An 18,717-nucleotide genomic window follows, 5' to 3' on the forward strand; every position below is an offset into this window, starting at 1 on the left:
TCTGCCATGTGCCAAGCCTCATGCCAGACACTAGAGACCTAATCAGAAGCAAAACCACTGTCCCCTTAACAGGGGACCAGACTACTGACCAGAGGGGGGCCAGACTACTGACTACAGAGCCTCTTATGAAAGACTCCACCACCTCCCTCTCAGAAAGCCACAGGACTGAGGAACCTTATCCAGAAGGATCTTTGCTTATACACCGAATGACGGTCGGCAAAGTCACCAGGGGAGGTCAAGGACACCTCACCCACCAGTGTTCTCAGATGACCCCGACTTTGTTCCAAGTGCTTTTCAGCAAGGCTTCCTCTGGTTTATCTCAGGATGATCTTGGCTGTTCAACATTCTTTTCTATGAAATGACCCATACAGGGGTACCTGGGATGGCTCAGTGGGTTAAAGCCTCTGCCTCCGGCTCAGGTCATGATCCTGGGGTCCTGGGATTGAGCCCCGCATCGGGCCCTCTGCTCAGCAGGGAGCCTGCTTCCCCTCTCTCTCTGCCTGCCTCTCTGCCTACTTGTGATCTCTGTCTGTCAAATAAATAAAATCTTAAAAAAAGAAAAAGAAAAAGAAAAAGAAAGAAAGAAAGAAAGAAAGAAAGAAAGAAAGAACGAACGAACCCATACATACATCTCCAGGGTTTCTTAAGAGAGCATCTATTTTTTTTAATTAAAGTGTAGTGGACACACAATGTTAGTTTCAGGTGTACAACAGGGCATTAGACAACTCTACATTATGCTAAGCCCACCATCTGTCACCGTAAAACAACATCACAATAGCACTAACTATATTGCCTTTGCTGTATGTTTTATCCCCACAGCATCTACTATTTATCCTCAATTCCAAATTTCCCTCTAAAATGAAACATGACAAGCTTCAAAGAGCTGTTTCTAACTACGATACGCAACACTGGGAACATCCTGGCTTCACAGAGAATCGCTCAATCCTTACGCTTGTATCACTCACGCCAAGGGGCTAGCGACATGTTCTGATTTTTCAGATTTTTTTTTAAGATTTTATTTATTTATTCAACAGAGAGAGAGAGAGATCACAAGTAGGCAGAGAGGCAGGCAGAGAGAGAAAGGAAGGGAAGCAGGATCCCTGCTGAGCAGAGAGCCCGACACGGGGCTCGATCCTAGGATCCTGAGATCATGACCCGAGCTGAAGGCAGAGGCTTTAACCCACTGAGCCACCCAGGCGCCCCTAAGTTAGCTGTTATAACCAAAAACAAAAATCCTGTTTCTTCTTTGGAGAACAAAAACTTAATGCCCTGAAGTCTTTATGAACACAAAAGTCAGCACAAGGAACCATATTTTATCATTTCAGTGTTTGACCTTTAGATACAAACATGTCACTTAAAAACAAAAGATACCTGAACATTTAGAAAAGACTCCGGTATATGCGTTTCCAGCATGCGGAGAATGGAAATAACGCCCATCACCTCAAGAGGGAGGCTGATAAGGGTTTTCAGTTTGCAGTTGTGACCCAATTTCTAAATTGTTAAATTCACAGAGTTTCTCCTTAGTATTTCAGCCTAAAGCCAAACAACTTTTGTGATTTGTGAAACATCCTCTTACAACCCAAATGTTGTGGGGGAGAGGGGGGGCAGCAGGGGAGGACATAAGCTGTTAAAACAATGGTGTCGACACCAAATGTGGCATTTGGACGCTCGTAGAAATCCATTTCCGAACACCTTGCTTTGTGTTCTTCATATGTCCTTTATGTGAGCTCCAACTTAAACAACTGCCCCATGAGATTGCAGGGCTTGGAAAAAGCAAACAACTCTGAATCCTAGAGACTGTTTACAAGACACAGCCCTCGGTTCCTAGGGATGTGACGTCTCTTGAGTTCCTACCCCGAGTCCCTCAGAGAGGGGTTACTGCCTGGTGGTGAGGTGAGAAGACAGAATTCAAACAGAAGGTTTCAAATGAAACACAGCTGGGGCTTCCCAACATCTGTGTGCTGATTTTTCTCCCAAGCTGGTATCACAGAACATACATGTTACACAAGAGAATAGGAAGCAGAATTTTTTAAGTCCACGGTTAAGGTCCTAATCATGCCCTAAATTGAAGTTCCCCTTTAAACCACTATTTTGAAGATGCAAGTTTTTTTTTTTTTTTTTTTAATTTATTTGACAGAGAGAGAGAGAGAAAGAGAGAGGGAGAGAGAGGAAGAGTACAAGCAGGGGGAGGGGCAGCAGAAGGAGAGGGAGAAGTAGACTCCCCGCTAAGCAGGGAGCCCAATGAGGGACTCGATCCCGGGACGCCGGGTTCATGACCTGAGTGGAAGGCAGTCACTTAATCAACTGAGCCACCCAGACACCCTGAAGATGCAAAAAGCTTTGGTGTAGTTTCCTAAATGAAAATCAGGCTTCTTAGGGTGCATGTTAAAATTATAGAGTCTCGGGGCACCTGGGTGGCTCCGTCGGTCAAGTGTCTGACTCTGGATCTCAGGGCTGTGAGTTAGAGCCCTGTGCTCGGCTCCACAATGTCAAGTCCACATTTAAAAAAAAAAAAAAAAAAAGATTCCCTGGCTCCGTGCCAAACCTACTGGTCAAAACCTCCAGCTGAGACACCAGGCAATCGGTATTTCTGATAAAGGCTGCAGGTGACAGCTGCACGGGAACCCAGGACACACTGGCTACAACATTCTCTGAATGGACTGAGCATCCCTCAGCCCATGTGTTCTTAGCTCTGAAAGCATCTGGGGAAGTTTTAAAGATAACAGCACCTAGGTCCCACTCCCAGAGACTCTGATCAAGCTTGCCTGGGGTGCAGCTCAGATACAAGACATGTTTAAAGCTCCCAGGGGATTCTGATGTCCGGCCGGGGCGGAGAAGCACGGTGGCAGACACTTCCTGAACGTGCTCTGCCTGAAACACTTGCCATGGAAATGGTTTGCACGGCTGGAAAAATACTAAAAGGGCGTTTTCCATTTGTTTCCAATCAGCAACATTCTGCGAGGACACAAGTCAGTTCCGTGAATTCAATATATTAATATATGTGTATATGTATATTGAGGGGAATAATATATATTAAGTAGCCAAAACAAAAGGATAAAGTAAAACATAACTTACAGCCACGAACTAAGAAATGAAGATGGATGGACAGAAGCAAGCAAGCGGACTAATCAGAAGACAGTTACTACTGAGACTACGTGGGGGAAAAAAATCCTAAAAATAAGTAAGAAAAATACAAACAACATTAATGGAAAAAACGAGCAAGAAGAATCAACAAAAGCCACTTTACAAGAGAAGGAAACCCCAACCGCCAATAAACACGTGAAAAGAGGCTCCATCTTATTACAATCAGGGAATTGCGAATTAAAACCACAACACGATAGGATGTTATTACCTCCTCAATGGGAAAAATGAAAACAGAAAGTCTGCTCATACTAAACATCGCGAGGACGCTGGGCAGCGGACTCACATGGCCCCACTGCTACTGGGAGCGCACAGGCACAGCTGCACGGGGAAGCGATCCAGCATCGCTCGATCAAGCTCAAGAGACACAGACCCGGCCCCCAAGCAATTCCACTCGCAGCTATGGGCCCTCCTCTCCAGAGGGGACAGCAGACACGTCCAAGAGTGACCACGGTAACATCGTTCGTAATGATGAAGAAGAAGAAAAGGAAAAACCAGATGTCCATGGACAGAAAGAATGGTATTTTAGGCATCAGTAGACTTACTACTGTTAAGATGGCAAATCTCTCTAACTGACCTACAAAGCCAACACAATTCCCATCAGAATCTACCCCTTAGTGGGTAGAAACTGACAGGCTGATCCTAAAAAAATCACATAGAAATGCAAAGGACCCAGGATAGCCAAAATAATTTTTGGGGGGAGGGGAAGAATCAAGTTAAAAGACTAATAATTTTAGTATTAGTTTCAAAATTTACCACAGGGGCACCTGTGTGGTGCAGTCCGTTAAGGGTCCAACTCTTGGTTTTGGTGCAGGTCCTGATCTCAGCGTGATGAGACTGAGTCTTGTATTAGGCTCTGTGCTCAGCATGGAGTCTTGTTATGATTCTCTCCCTCTCCCTCTGCCCCTCCCCACTGTACTGGCATGTATGTGCCCTCTCTCTCAAATAAATCTTAAAAAAAAAAAACTTATCATAAAGCTATGGTAACCAAGACAGCATGATACTACATGAGGACAGACTTACACAGATATATGGAATTAATTTAAGAGTCCAGAAGTAGGGGTGCCTGGGTGGTTCAGTAGGTTAAGCCTCTGCCTCTGGCTCAGGTCATGATCTCAGAGTCCTGGGATCAAGCCCCACATTGGGCTCTCTGCTCAGTGGGGAGCCTGCTTTCCCCCCTCTCTCTCTCTGCCTGCCTCTCTGCCTACTGGTGATCTCTCTGTCAAATAAATAAGTAAAATCTTTAAAAAAAAATAATCCAGAAATAAACCCCTACATTTATGGTCAGATAACTTTTAACAAAGGTGCCAAAATAATTCAATAAGGAAAAGACAGTCTTTTAACAAATACTGCTGAAACAACCAGATATCCATATGTGAAACAAATAAATCTAGACCCTTATACTAGACATAAAATCACACTGAAATGAACCATAAACCTAGATGTAGGAGCTAAAATGATAAAACTTCTAGAAGAGGGGTGCCTGGCTGGCTCAGTTGGTAGAAGTTGTGACTCTCAATCTTGGGGTTGGGAGTTTGAGCCCCATGCTAGGTGTAGAGATTACTTAGAAATAAAATCTTTAAAAAAAAAAAAAAAAAACTCTAGAAGAAAACAAAGAAAAAACTCTCAGGACCTTGGGTTATGCAAAGAGTGATCAGCTACAACTCCAAAAGCATAAGCCAAAAGAGAGACAACTGATAAATCAGATTTCGCTAAAACTAAAAACTCGTCCACTTCAAAAGACACTATTATGAAAACGAAGACAAGCCACAGACTAGGAGACAATCCTTGTAGATCAGCTACTTGATAAGGAACTTTTATTGAGGATAAACAATTGTTACAACTCCACAAGAACACAATGTGGTTTTAAAAATGGGCAAGTCGTATTAAATCTTTCATTTAACTAAGATATAAAAATGGCCAATGAGCATATGAAAAGCAGCTTAACCTCATCGATCCCCATGGAATGCAAATTAAAACCACCAGTGAGAGACCACTTCAAACCCACTAGGGTGACTGTCATCGAAGTGACAGACGGTAACGCGAGTGTTGGCAAACATATAGAGGAACTAGAACCCTCATGCCCGGCTGGTGGGGATGCAAACACAGAATGGTTTGGCCACTTCTCAGAAAGTTACACATTCCCTTATCACAGGACTCGCGACTTTACTCCTAGGAATCTACCCAAGAGAAATGAAAGCATGTGTCCACACAAAGACTCGTACATAAATGTCCACGGTGGCATCATTCGAAACAGCCAGAGTGGAAATGACTTCGGTGGCCAGCAACTTGTTAATGCGTAAGTAAAATGTGGTTCTTTATAAAACAGAATACTACTCAGCAGTAAAAAGGTACAAAGTATTGATACTATAGCATGGCCAGACCTCACACACATGACGCCAAGTTAAAGAATCCAGAGGCAAAAGATTACATACTGAATGATCCCAGGAAATTCCAGGGAAGGTGAATTTGTGGTCAGAAAGCAGATCGGTGGTTTTCTGGGGCTGGAAGTGTCAGGGTCTGACTGGAAACAGAATTGAGGGAAGTTGGGGGAGGGGGTAAGGACATGCCTTAAAACTGAAATGTATAATAATTAAGTAACTTCCTAAAAATCACTGGGGCGCCTGGGTGGCTCAGTGGGTTGAGCCGCTGCCTTCGGCTCAGGTCATGATCTCAGGGTCCTGGGATCGAGCCCCGCATCGGGCTCTCTGCTCAGCAGGGAGTCTGCTTCCCTTCCTCTCTCTCTGCCTGCCTCTCTGCCTGTTTGTGATTTCTGTCTGTCAAATAAATAAATAAAATCTTTAAAAAAAAAAAAAAAATCACTGAAATACATTTCAATAAAACCACCACACAACAGAATACCTTACTACACAGCAAATAAAGTGAACTGTGCTCACGTCTCTGTACGCTGCTCCCCCACCCTGGATTCTCTTTTTTGGCTAAAGAAGCAGCCTTTCAAGTATTGGAAGTAAAATAGTTACTATTAACCAGATATGGAGTTAATGAAACACTTCCATGGTTCTCTTCTCTGAGAAGACATGGATTAAATCTTCTCCAGATGTTAAAAACTCTTGGACATCAAGTTCTCTACACCCCAGCCCTTTATGGGGAGATGTTGCCAATAAAAATACTTTGAAGAAGTGCTTGTTAGTTTAATATTTTCTTACTTGAGCCACTCAGCAAGCAACCCCCATCACGTGTACCAAGGATGAGAGGACTCTTCTTTGGGAGTATTTACTTTATAAACTAACAACAGTGATCGAAGTGAAATGAGCTCAGGTTTGCCTTTATCATTAAACACCAAAAAAAAAAAAAAAAAAAATCCACCTGCTCTCCAAAGTGTCATCTTAAAAGACTTCAACCACCCAGTGTCAAGACTTCCAGGCTCTATCCCTCTCTCCAAATCAACAGGTGAGAAAACAAATGTCACGTTGCCATGACGCTGAACAAGGACAGGACTGTCCTTTTGAACTGAAATGGCTATTCAGAAACTGAACTCTGCTCTGAAAATTGTAATGCACACATAAGTCCTTTTACCATGTACTTCTGAGCATCCTTTGCTAAGAGACGATGACCTGAAGGGTCAAGAAACTGAATAAGCTCTTTTCCTTACAGAACTTGATCTTGTTATCCAAGAACTGTCATGGATCAACAAATTTGTCAAAAAAAAAAAAAAAAAAAAAAAAAAAAAAAGGATTCAACAAATGTACCTCTCCTAACACCATCAATATGTTTTATCACGTAATTATGCAGGATATGAGCCAAAAATGCACATACCAGGGACACACAACCATGAGTCCCAAAAATACAAAGGAAATCTGATCAAAGAAACCCATGACAGTTGGTCAATCTTTGGTTTGTACAAATCACAAATGCGTCAGCAGATGTATCAAGGCCAAGAAACTGCACAATCCAGGGGGAAATAATTAATTCTGTAATTCAAGCTGAAGGTCTTGGAATTGTGCAGTACACAACCTGTGCAGCTGTACATGGTGGCCCTGGAAATGGTCAGCTCATAAAAACATAAAAACATCATCATGGCCTTTCAAAGGAAGTATGTGAAAATGGAACAGATGAAAAAAAGTAGGGTAAGACCCTGAAGGCAGGCCTGTGAAAAACCTCAATTATCTATAAAGGAGTTTTACACAGGAAATTCTGGGGAAAGAAAAAAAAAAGTCACTAGACCTGACCTGGATGACTATTTTTAGAGCCTTCACTTTCTGGTCCGAGGCCCAGGCGTCCTTCAGCGACTGGTTGAGCTCCTCAATGCGGTTCACATAATCCTGTTGAGTCAAATTCAACAGTTCCTTTTGGGATCCCTGTGGGCAGAAAGTAGGAAGGTGTCAGCACAAAAAGAAAAACATCACTTGACCACCACTCTGCGAACAATAGTGAGTACTGGCTGAGCTTTGGTCTCTAAGTTTTTCTCATACGCCCAACCAGGACTGATAGTTTCGTCTTGTGACTGAAGAGTTTGAGTTTTCTGCAAAGAGGCAGAGGGCAGTCACTCAGACTGACCTTGGAGCAAGTCAGACCTAAGTCAACCCTCAGCTCAGTGACTCAGGTAATCATTGGGAACCACTGTGTGCCTGGCGTGGGCCACTGGAGACCTGAGACACAAAGATGAGCAAAAAGACATTACTTCTGCACTAACGGAGTTTCATGTATAGATGAGACAGATATTAATATAAACGGAGATAAATGCTCCAGAGGAAACAATTTTATGAAAACCTACACCATACGTCACTTAATCGAAGGTGCCCATCGTAGGAAGCACAATTCTTTTTTCTTTTTTTTTTTTTTTTAAGATTTTACTTATTTATTTCACAGACAGAGATCACAAGTAGGCAGAGAAGCAGGCAGAGAGAGAGAAGGAAGCAGGTTTCCTGCTGAGGAGAGAGCCTGATGTGGGGCTCGATCCCAGGACCCTGAGACCATGACCTGAGCCAAAGGCAGAGGTTTTAACCCACTGAGCCACCCAGGTGCCCCAAGAGGAAGCACAATTCTTTGTGTACCACTAAGGAAAAAAAAACATGCCAATCACAGACATGCGCTAATTGAGAGACACAGCCCAATTTCAGGGATATTCAAATGTGGGGAAAAGGTTTATCTCAGAATGGAAGAAATACAGTAACAAAGAAATGGACTCTAGACTGGTAGTCGAGAATGGTTTCCTGGGGGCGCGTGGGTGGCTCCCTCTTAGTCAGTTAAGCATTTGCCTTCTGCTCAGGTCATGATCTCAGAGTCCTGAGATCAACTGAGTCCTGCATCAGGCTCCCTGCTCAGTGGGGAGCTTGCTTCTCCCTCTCCCTCTGCAGCTCTCCCTGCTTTTGCTCTCATTCTCTCGGTAAAATTTAAAAAAAGCTTAAAAAAAAAAAAAACAGTTTCTGGGAGGAAGGGATGCTGGAGACAAACACGCAAGGGTGTACAAGCCTTACTGGACAATGGGGAAAGTGGGGGTGGAGGCTGTTAACCAGACCAGAGGAAGTGCCTTCAGGACAGAGAGCAGAAGACAACAAAAAGCTGTGGCAGAAGGAAAGCAAGCTCATCTAATAGAATAAACAATGAATGTAAAGATTTAGCACAGCCTCTGGCACGTGGCCCTGCTTACTAACCCTGGGCCATTGTTAAGGTGTTCTTTATTTACAAAGCTCCCAGCACTGAGGGAACTATTAACCCACACGAGACCACGAACCAAAAATCTTTTTTCTATCAATGTTCCCTGGAATCCAAAGGGAAGACCTCTTCATTAAAGAAATACAAGCAGAAGGTTCAGGAAATTTGGACTGATTCCAACGGGCCCCCTGAACTGCAAGATAGGGCCCTCCTTGTCCCTGTGCAGAAGGAAGAGCCACATGACTAATTTGCGCCAGTGGGCAGTGCGCACAGTGGCACGTGTCCTTCCAGGCTGAGGTGGTGAGAAGTAATCTTTTCAGCCCGGCAGTGACGACCCCGGAAGCCATCTGTGGAGACAGCAGCATCTCAAGACGGTGGTGCATTTGTCACCTCACAGGCGGAGTCATGTGAGGAAGAAATAACCCCGTGTTATGGTATCAGAGGCTCACCTGTTAGCACCGTATAATCCAGCCTTGCCCTGATTCATAAGCGATGCTCGCCTAGAAGCCAGGGGGCAGCCATCTGCGGCTGTGAGCGGAGGGCAGCAAGAAAATCGAGGGGAGGGGGGGCGGGGAGGGAGAGACTGACACTATGTATGAGTCAGTGACAGGAGGCTACAGAGAACCGAGAGAGGCAGAGGACAGCTGGCTAGGTATCTGGGTGATTCTTTAACTCCTGGTTCCAGACCACCATGCCCTCCAGCTCAGGTAGTGGCCCCGCACCCTTCAACAGACTCCTCATTTGCAGCTGAAGCCAGCTCAAGTGACACCGGACTGAAGAGCTTCGATGCAAACACTCAGCGAGTCCCCTCCTGCCAGCCCAGGTTGGCTGAGGATATGCGGACCGAGGCTCCCGGGCCCCCGGGTTCAAAACTGGGCAATGAGAGAGTGGACTAAGAGACTTTTCCAAGCACCCGAGGGCTCCGCGCTCAGAGCTGAACCGAGGGGCAAGCAGCAGCACAGAGCGACGGCCCCTGCCATCACACGGCCCTCTGTGGGTTCCACTGGGTCCACACAGCTATATTTCTTCATGCCCATGTTTTGTTCGGGATGCAGGTAAAGGGAAGGGGACTGCCCAAGGGCACCGCGCCTCAGGCCTCCGGACTCAGGTTCAGCCCGTGCTGACAGCAACGGGCAGGGGTACCCAGCATGCGCTGTGTGTTGGTCCAACCACCTTGTACACGTTAACTTATTTCATTCCTGAACAACCCTAAAAGGCAGGTACTAGGCAGCGTCCCCCATTTTAGAGCTAAGCAAACCGAGGCACAGAGCGGTTAAGCCCCTCGCCCCAAATCCTGAACTGCCCAATGGTAGAGCCGAGATTCAAACTCAGGCAGTCTGGCTCCAGAGTTTCTTACTCAGGATGCTAGGCAACCTCTCTAAAGGACATCCCAGGGGACACAAACTCCCCCACCTCCAGGGGCCAGGCTTGTGGTGCTCGTGAGTGAACCGGGACAGAAAGAACTGCAGAAACCTGGACGGCGCACGCCCTGGTTAAATACAGGAATGTGAACCCTCAGGTATCAGGTGGAATTAAAAAAAAAAAAATTAGATTTGTATGTGAAATTCATCAACTTTTAAGAGTTGGACAATGAGTCGTGTTCTCCAAAAGCATGTTTTCTGACAGGTTCGTGGGAGGCACAGCAAGCCGGAGGCACAGCCCCGTGCAACCCCTGCACAAGGTATGATCTTTACACCGCGCGAGGCACTTCCCGGGGAGGTGGCTGCAGCTGACTTTTCCAGGCAGACCCTGTCCCCGCACGACCCAGATCTACACGGGCAGCACAGTGAGAAGACGCCTTCGGAAAACCAGCCCAAGGCAGCTCCTGCGTGCTCAGCCCCCTGCACGGCTGCTGGCCGCTTTCCCTGGGTCGGCTGTTGGCTTGGTGGGGACGAGCACAATGCGCAGCGTGGGAACGCATCACAGAGCGGCCCCTGAAATGCATCGCACTTGGCAGGAGAAACGGAAACGCTGACCCTGCCCGCGCTCAGCCGACGACTCGCCCACTCACCTCCTCAAAGTCATCCAGCTCCTCCAGCCTCGTCCGAACCTTCTCCGACATCGCAGACGTGGCAGTCCCGGCTTTGCCTGAACAGAATGGATTCCCGTCACACAGGTGGCTTTCTCTGTCCCCAACACCCCAAAGGAAGGCACCTCTGACTCTCCGCTTCAACGTGAATAAGGGGGCCAAGGGACCAACTTCATTACACACAACTCCGAGATCTGGAAAACCGTGTCCTTATGGAACCAAAGTGCCACTGGAAACATTTTTGCCTAGAAGCTGCCCCCAGAGTTCAGCAGGCCAGCCTCAAAATGGGCCCACACTCCATTCGGTCTTTATAAACTTCTCCCCAAATCATTTGTTTTCTAAAGAAAGGCAGACCTCAGAAGGACGCCAAAACTCCATCACACAATTGTCTCCCACCAACAAAAGGCCCCCTCAGGCTCGGACTCGGTGCGAGACTGTCACGTTCTGACACTAAAGCCACCACCTCACCATCTGCCCAGCACCAGGGCTTCCAAGGCTGCCTCCTCCCATCACCTTTCAGCCGATTCCCACCATCCCATTCGCGGGTGGCCAGACAGAGGCAAAGGGATGTCCTCCAGGCCGCGAGCCAGCCACAAGGTGAGGCTGTCTGTCCAGTTGGCTCTTCTGTCTAGCAGACCTCATCTCAGAAACCTTTCCCCATCTGAAAGGGGCTTCTGTTCTAGATATGAGGTCCCCCTGCTCCCACCCCCCAAACCCACTCTCAGGAAGGGAAGTTCATTCTTTGAAGGCACTGGTTTCTTCAATCTGGTATTAACTCAAAGATTTGTCTGGGAACAGGCCGAGAGCACAGTGCATTACTTAATTACTAACAAACGACTACTTAAGTTTCCAAATAATGTTTTTTTTTTTTAAAACCTCATTTCTACTGTTCCTTTCAATTTGAAATATTATATAGAAAGGGCACACACACGCACATTTTAACAGGTAATTATAAAACCCTGTGTCCACCACCCAGCCCGGATATGGTCTTGCTTCCTGGTCACCGTTATCTTTACTTGATGAAATTCACCCACGTCGTTACACAGAGCTGTTGCCCTGCTGTTTATTATTTTACACTGTGTGAATACACCACAGTAGGCACAGCAGGGCCTGAGACTCTGCATTTCTGATGACTCCCAAATGATGTCATTGCTACTGGCCCCTGGACCACAGTTTAAGAAAAACACAGAATTTGGGGTAGCTCAGTTGTTAAGTGTCTGCCTTCAGCTCAGGGCATGATCCCAGGGTCCTGGGAGTGAGCCCCGCATTGGGGTCCCTGCCTGGGGGGAGGCCTGCTTCTCCCTCTCTCACTGCCCCTGCTTGTGTTCCTTCTCTCACTGTGTCTCTGTCAAATAAATAAAATCTTAAAAAAAAAAAAAAAAAAAAAAGAAAAGAAAAAAAAAGAAAAACATGGAATTTGGGTAGAGTTGGAAAACATTTTCTGTAAAGGGCCAGATGTATTTTAGGTTTTGTTGAGTCATAGTCTGTCCCAGGTACTCATCTCTGCCACGACAGCACAAAAGCAGCTACAGGCAATATGGGAACAACCAGGCATGGCTGGGTTCCAATAAAACTTTATTTACAAGCTTAAACAGGGGGCCAGATCTGGCCTACAGGACATAGTTTGCTGATTTCTGATCTAGAGCACATCCTAATAGAACTGCTGAGTTACAAGGTTGGCCCAACTTCAATTTTAATAGACACCACAAGAGTGCTTTACACTCCCACTGGCAGCATGAGAGCCCTCCTGCTATCCATTCTCACCAGCGAGTGACCTCGTCAGTCCTTCTGATGTTTGCAAACTGGAAGATATCCAACAGTAGAACTTACTTTTTCACGGTTTGGGGTCAAAGTTACAGCCCTAACAAAGGCGCCCCCGCTCTCCTCATGACAGAAGTGTTGCTCCCACTTGCAGCGGACGAGAGAGGGTTGCAGCTGCCATACCAGTGATCTGCAGAGAAACCACAGCTGTGCTCATCTGCACCCCGGGGGTTCATGAGCTGTGTCAGCGCCTCAGAATCACTTGGGAGCTCCAAAAAAAGCACTTTGCAGGGGTGTCCTGCTGGCACAATCGGTTAAGCATCCAATTCTTGGTTTTGGCTCAGGTTGTGATCGCAGGATCATGAGAATGAGCCCCTCGTTGGGCTCCACACTCAGCACGGAGTCCACTTAGGACTCTCTCTCCCTCTCCCCCTCCCCACCCCGTGCTCACGCTCTCTCAAATAAACAAACTTATTAAAAAAAAAAAAAAAGGCAATAACTGGGTCCCACTCCTCAAGATAAATTCAGCAAGTGAAGTGTGGCCCGCAGTGCATTTTGTTTTTTTATTTTTTAAAGATTTTACTTATTTATTTGACAGACAGAGATCACAAGTAGGCAGAGAGGCAGGCAAAGAGAGAGGGAGGAAGCAGGCTCCCTGCTGAGCAGAGAGCCTGATGGATGCGGGGCTCGATCCAGGACCCTGAGACCATGGCCTGAGCCGAAGGCAGAGGCTTTAACCCACTGAGCCACCCAGGGGCACCCCCCACAGTGTGTTTTTGTTTTAAAGTCGCTCAGGTGAGCCTGCTGCAAAGCTAGTTTGAGGTGCACTAGTCCAGAGAATCTGACTAGTCCAGAGAATCTGACCCCGTGTGTCTTGGCAGAGGAAGAGGAGGACTACAGTGTTTAGGGACCAGCGGCCACTAAGACTGTGACTCCTGTCCCCAGCGCACATGGGGGGCGGGGTGGGGGGTCAAGACCTAAGGAAAAGTAACGGGATCTCCAGAAAGGAGAATTTTACAATTCCCCAGCGGGTGAGGAGGCACCAAGAGAAGACTGCCGCTGCTCTGTAACATCAGACCGGGAGCTCCTGTTTTACTCCTAGAAACTCCTTTGGTCTCTCTCCCCCCACCCCCATTCATCTCCTAAGTCTGTATTCCAATTCTACGAAGTCTGTGCATGACGGAGGAAAGAACAGCCTTACTGGAATTCAACACCAGACAGGACACCACAGACTGTTTTCCTCTGTGAAATTATACAAAAGCTTATGGGAGAATTCCCCGTCGAGCCAGTAACAGCAACAAAAACTCACCTTTTTCAGATCCCATAAACAGATTCTGCAGAGGCAAAAATAATTTGTGAGTATTTTAAGTTGACTAGTTTCTTCAACAACAACAACAACAAAAAACCTGGAAGGTACTTAATCACTCAAGGAGCACAAAGATAACACAACTCCGCGTTTTCTGACAAAGGCTACTTACCCACATGAAGAACAGAACTCTTTAATCAAAGGAGGAAAATGCAGCTCACTAGAAACGACGGCAGATTCAAATTTCCACACAATTCAGGACACTCAAAGCGAGCCAACAAGTGGCACAATTTTGGGGGCACTGGTGTCAGTGGTGGCATTTGGCTTACTGTCGATGAGGGTTTCATGGCCTTGGCGCCACTGACATCCTGGACTGGAAAAGCCGGGTCGGGGTGGGGGGTGGTAGGCACTGCAGGACATCTAGCAGCATCCCTGGTCTCCACCCACTAGACGCCAATCACACCCTCACAGCTGTGACAACCAGAAATGCCTCCAGACATTGCTATGTGTCCCCTGGAGGATAAAATTACTCCTGCTTAGAAAATCACCGCTCTCAAGTAACTCAATGCTTTCAGAGAATCAGAACAAAATGCCTAGTCCAACGATTCTGCCTGCAGCCCCTCACCCGATATGAGCCCTGAGAGGAAGCCGGGAGGAGAGGAACTGGGGCAGAGCTTTCCCACCATCCACCGCTCCCTTCCTACTCATAGCCCCGATTTCTGACGGGCACACTGGCCCCCACTTCCCAGTGTCCTTCTACCTGTGTCTGGCCTGTGATGACCTTCAAGACAAATTCAACAGGGGCGCCTGGGTAGCTCAGTGGGTTAAGTGTTTGCCTTCGGATCAGGTCATGATCTCAGGGTCCTGGGATCAAGCCCCGCATCGGGAATCTCTGCTCAGCAGGGAGCCTGCTTCCCCCTCCCCCTCTGCCTGCCTCTCTGCCTACTTGTGATCTCTCTCTCTCTCTGTCAAATAAATAAATAAAATCTTTAAAAAAAAAAAAAAAGACAAACTCAATAGGGTATGTCGATGCAGGACTCGGGGAGGGATCCTCAAATGAGCGAGGGTCCATCCTACTTTCCCTCTGCCTTCTTCCAACAACTTGGTCATGAGGGGACATTGGACAGGGCAGGACAGAAAGAGCTGCCGTTCCAGCCCTAGACCACCTACCTCCCGGCTGCTTTTCAGGGTCAAGAGAGAAACGTCAGTCCTCCCTACGACACCAATGAGGGTTTTGGTTTAAGTTCCTGAACCTCATTCTCCTCAGTAATACCAGTAACCCAGCCATGGCCCTGCTGTCCCTGGCCAGTCTCGGGTCTCAACTCAGTGTCAATCACTCTGCCTTGTGGTTGTGGTTCTTCTACCCAGAGAAACCGAACTTCCAGTTCTGGAAGAAAACCAGAGCCACGGCAAAAAGTACACCTTCTTAGGGGTGGGGAGGGGGCTCCTCACCGCCCGAGACCTCCCCAGACACAGGGCTCCGCAGTTCCAGTTCTTCCCCTGAACTGTGCCAGAGCCCAGATTCTTGACACATTTTTTGAGACATCAATCAGCACAGTTTTCTCCCAACTAACACGGACACGATGAGGGGAAAGTACGGAGCCCAGGAGTTGGGGCAACGTTAACTGTGATGTTGTGATCTGTAAGAAATCCTGTTCCTGGCACAGAAGCTCCTACCACCCTTGGAAACCAAGGGATGAGAGCGGTAAAAGGGTCTTCCGTTCATTGACTTTTGGACGCACCTTACGGATGGAAACTGGTTTCCACGGGAAGCAAACAGGTGATCAAAGGATTAGAATTTTCAGTCCTACCCCCGACCTCCAGGGAGGGAAGAGGGACTGCAGGTCGAATCCATCACAAATGGTAAAAGACTTAATCCATCCGTATCTATGCAATGAACTCTCCATAAAAACCCCAAAGGACTGGGCTCATAGAGTTTCCAGGTTGGCGGACAGAATGCACCCACCTGCCACTAGGCAGGACACCAAACTTCATGGGGACAGAAGGTCCTTTGTAGGGAACCTTGCCCTAGGTCTCTCTTCCAATGGACGCTGATTTACCACCTTCAATAGCCTTGCAATCTAGTAAGTCACCCCGTTTCCTGAGATCTGTGAGCCACCTAGCAAACGAGCCGAACCCGAGGAGGGGGTGGTGGGATTGGACACACTGCCAGATGGCCGGAAGCACAGCGGACAACCCGGTCTCGTGACCCGCGGCTGAAGTGGGAGAGGGCGTCAAGGGACCAGACCCCTAACCCGTGGGAAGCGACGCCATCTCCGGGTATCTCTGTGTCAGAACACAGCGGAGCTGTAGGACACGGGGCTGGAGTCAGAGAATTACCCGGGTGTGAGGGAAAATCCTACACATGCCACCGGGGGCAGAACCACAGGGACAAAACGATTACTGCCAAGTCCGCAGCGGGCCCCGGCTGAGAGCGCACTGGTACTCACGATGGAGAGCTTTTCCGTGGTGGTGTAGCGGGCGAGGATTTCTCCCCGTTTGCTGGCCCAGGGCTCGAAGTCGGATCCTACGATGGCGTTCTCGTCTCTGTCTCGTCTCTTTCTAGAGCTGTCCTGAGGAAAGGCAAGACAAGCCGTCAGCCACAGTACCGTTTTAGTCTTTATTTTTTTTTTAGGTTTTATTCATTATTTGACAGACAGAGATCACAAGTAGGCAGAGAGGCAGGCAGAGAGAGAGAGAGAGGGGAGGGGAGCAGGCTCCCTGCTGAGCAGGGAGCCCGATGTGGGGCTCGATCCCAGGACGCTGGGATCATGACCTGAGCTGAAGGCAGAGGCTTTAACCCACTGAGCCACCCAGGCGCCCTCCATTTCAGTCTTTAAAAACAAAGCATAACCCATGCTGGGTGTAGAGATTGCTTAAAAAAAAAGAAAAAAACAAAAACAAAGCGTAAGCCAACACGGTGACTACAGTTGACCATAAGGTATTGCAAAACTGAGATTTGCTAGGAGAGTCCAACGTAAATGCTCTCACCAATTTAAACAAACAAACAAACAAAAAGGTAAATACGTGAGGTGATGCATGGGGGACGTGCTTTCACACTGTATACAAACAGCAAATATTCAGGGCACCTCAGCGGCTCAGACCATCACGCGCCCATCTCTTGGTTTCAGCTCAGGTCATGACCTCGCGGCGGTCGTGGGATCGAGCCCCGAGACAGACTCCATGCTCAGCGGGAGTCTGAGGATTCTCCCTCCCTGTCTCCATTATCCCCTCCCCCCACTCATGCTCTAAAATAAATAAATCTTTTTTTAGGAAAAAAAGACAAGGGACAGCTGGGTAGCTCAGTGGGTGAAGCTTCTGCCTTCGGTTCACGTTGGGGGCAGTCTGCTTCTCCCTCTGCCCCTCACCCTGCTCGTGCTCACTCTCTGTCTCTCTCTCAAATAAATAAATGCAATCTTTAAAAAAAGAAAAAAGAAAGAAACAATCAAGGAACAGCAAATGATCATTTTTCAACCAGTACAACGGCAGAGAATATCCCGGGCGGCAAGGCTGTGGGAAGACAGGCACCGCCGGCGGTGCTAGAACGCTGGACAGTGACTTGGCGGCAGCTGTCAAAACCGTGAACCCACTGCCGTAGCCCAGTACTGAACTTCTAAGAAGTTACCCTGCGGGGGGGTGCCTGACTGGCTCAGTGGGTGGAGTGTGTGACTCTTGATCCCGGGGTTGTGAGTTTGAGCTCCATGTTGGGTGTAGAGATTGCTTAAACATAAAACCTTTAAAAAAAAAAAAAAAAAAAAAGAAGGGGCGCCTGGGTGGCTCAGTGGGTTAAGCCTCTGCCTTCGGCCCAGGGATCAAGTCCCGCATCGGGCTCTCTGCTCAGTGGGGAGCCTGCTTCCCCCTCACTCTCTGCCTACTTGTGATCTCTCTGTCAAATAAAAAAAAAGAAGAAGAAGAAGAAAAAGTAGTAGTAGGTATCCCACAGAAATCCAGGTGCACGAGACATGGGTCTGTTCAAGGCATAGCATGCCACAGCCAACTCAAGCGAACACCAGAACAGTCCATGTGTCCGGCAATAAGTAAGTACTCCTTTTTTAGGATGCAAGGCAGCCATTCAAAATAAGAAGATTGCCCCCTAAGGGGTACCTGGGTGGCTCAGTTGATTAAGCAACTGCCTTCGGCTTAGGTCATGATCCCAGAGTTCCAGGATCGAGTCCCGCATCAGGCTCCCAGCTCCATGGGGAGTCTGCTTCTCCCTCTGACCTTCTCCCCTCTCATGTTCTCTTTCACTCTCTCTCTCTCTAATAAATAAATAAAATCTTTAAAAAAAAAAAAAAGATTGTTCCCTAAGTATGAACACAGAAAGTTCTCCAAGACACCCCGTCAAGTTAAAAAAAGAAAAAAAAAGTGGGCAATGCCAGCCCAGAACGATGGTTCAGAGTGTGGATTCTGAAGTCAGCCTGGCTGGGCTCGAAGTCAGTGCATCCACACTCCTCCTCGCTGGGGGACCCTTTAGAACACCTGTCACATGGCAGTGTGAGCACCAGGGACACACTGAGAAAATGCCTGCCATGTGGTCAGCAAACCTGGTTACTCCTACGGGAATGTGTGTATAAATACTCAGAAACTGTTATTGTAGATAGATCCCTAAGAAAATACAAAGAAGGGGCGCCTGGGTAGCTCAGTAGGTTAAGCGTCTGTCTTCAGCTCAGGTCAGGATCCCAGGGTCCTGGGATGGAGTCCCACATTGGGCTCCCTGCTCGTCGGGAAGCCTGCTTCTCCCTCTGCCTGCTGCTTCCCTGCTTGTGCGCTCCCTCTCTAATAAATAAAATCTTTTTTTTTTTTTTTTTTTTCCCAAAGACTTATTTATTTGACAGAGAGAGAGACAGCAAGAGAGGGAACACAA

At 47.5% G+C, this 18,717-nt stretch overlaps 1 protein-coding gene across 2 annotated transcripts in view; it reads right to left on the reverse strand.

Moving 5' to 3' along the window:
* VPS35L (VPS35 endosomal protein sorting factor like) overlaps positions 1–18,717 on the reverse strand; it is a 115,312-nt gene that overhangs the window by 87,240 nt on the left and 9,355 nt on the right. For both annotated transcript variants that reach the window (XM_032836186.1, XM_032836187.1), the window contains 4 exons: positions 16,304–16,426; positions 13,857–13,881; positions 10,769–10,845; positions 7,332–7,460 (listed from right to left, as the gene is read on the reverse strand). In XM_032836186.1, the coding sequence (XP_032692077.1) occupies positions 7,332–7,460; positions 10,769–10,845; positions 13,857–13,881; positions 16,304–16,426 (354 nt within the window). The remainder of the gene's footprint in view (positions 1–7,331; positions 7,461–10,768; positions 10,846–13,856; positions 13,882–16,303; positions 16,427–18,717) is intronic.

Source organism: Lontra canadensis, unplaced genomic scaffold (genome assembly GCF_010015895.1).
Source record: "Lontra canadensis isolate GAN:19392208 unplaced genomic scaffold, GSC_riverotter_1.0 scaffold91, whole genome shotgun sequence".
NCBI lineage: Eukaryota > Metazoa > Chordata > Mammalia > Carnivora > Mustelidae > Lontra > Lontra canadensis.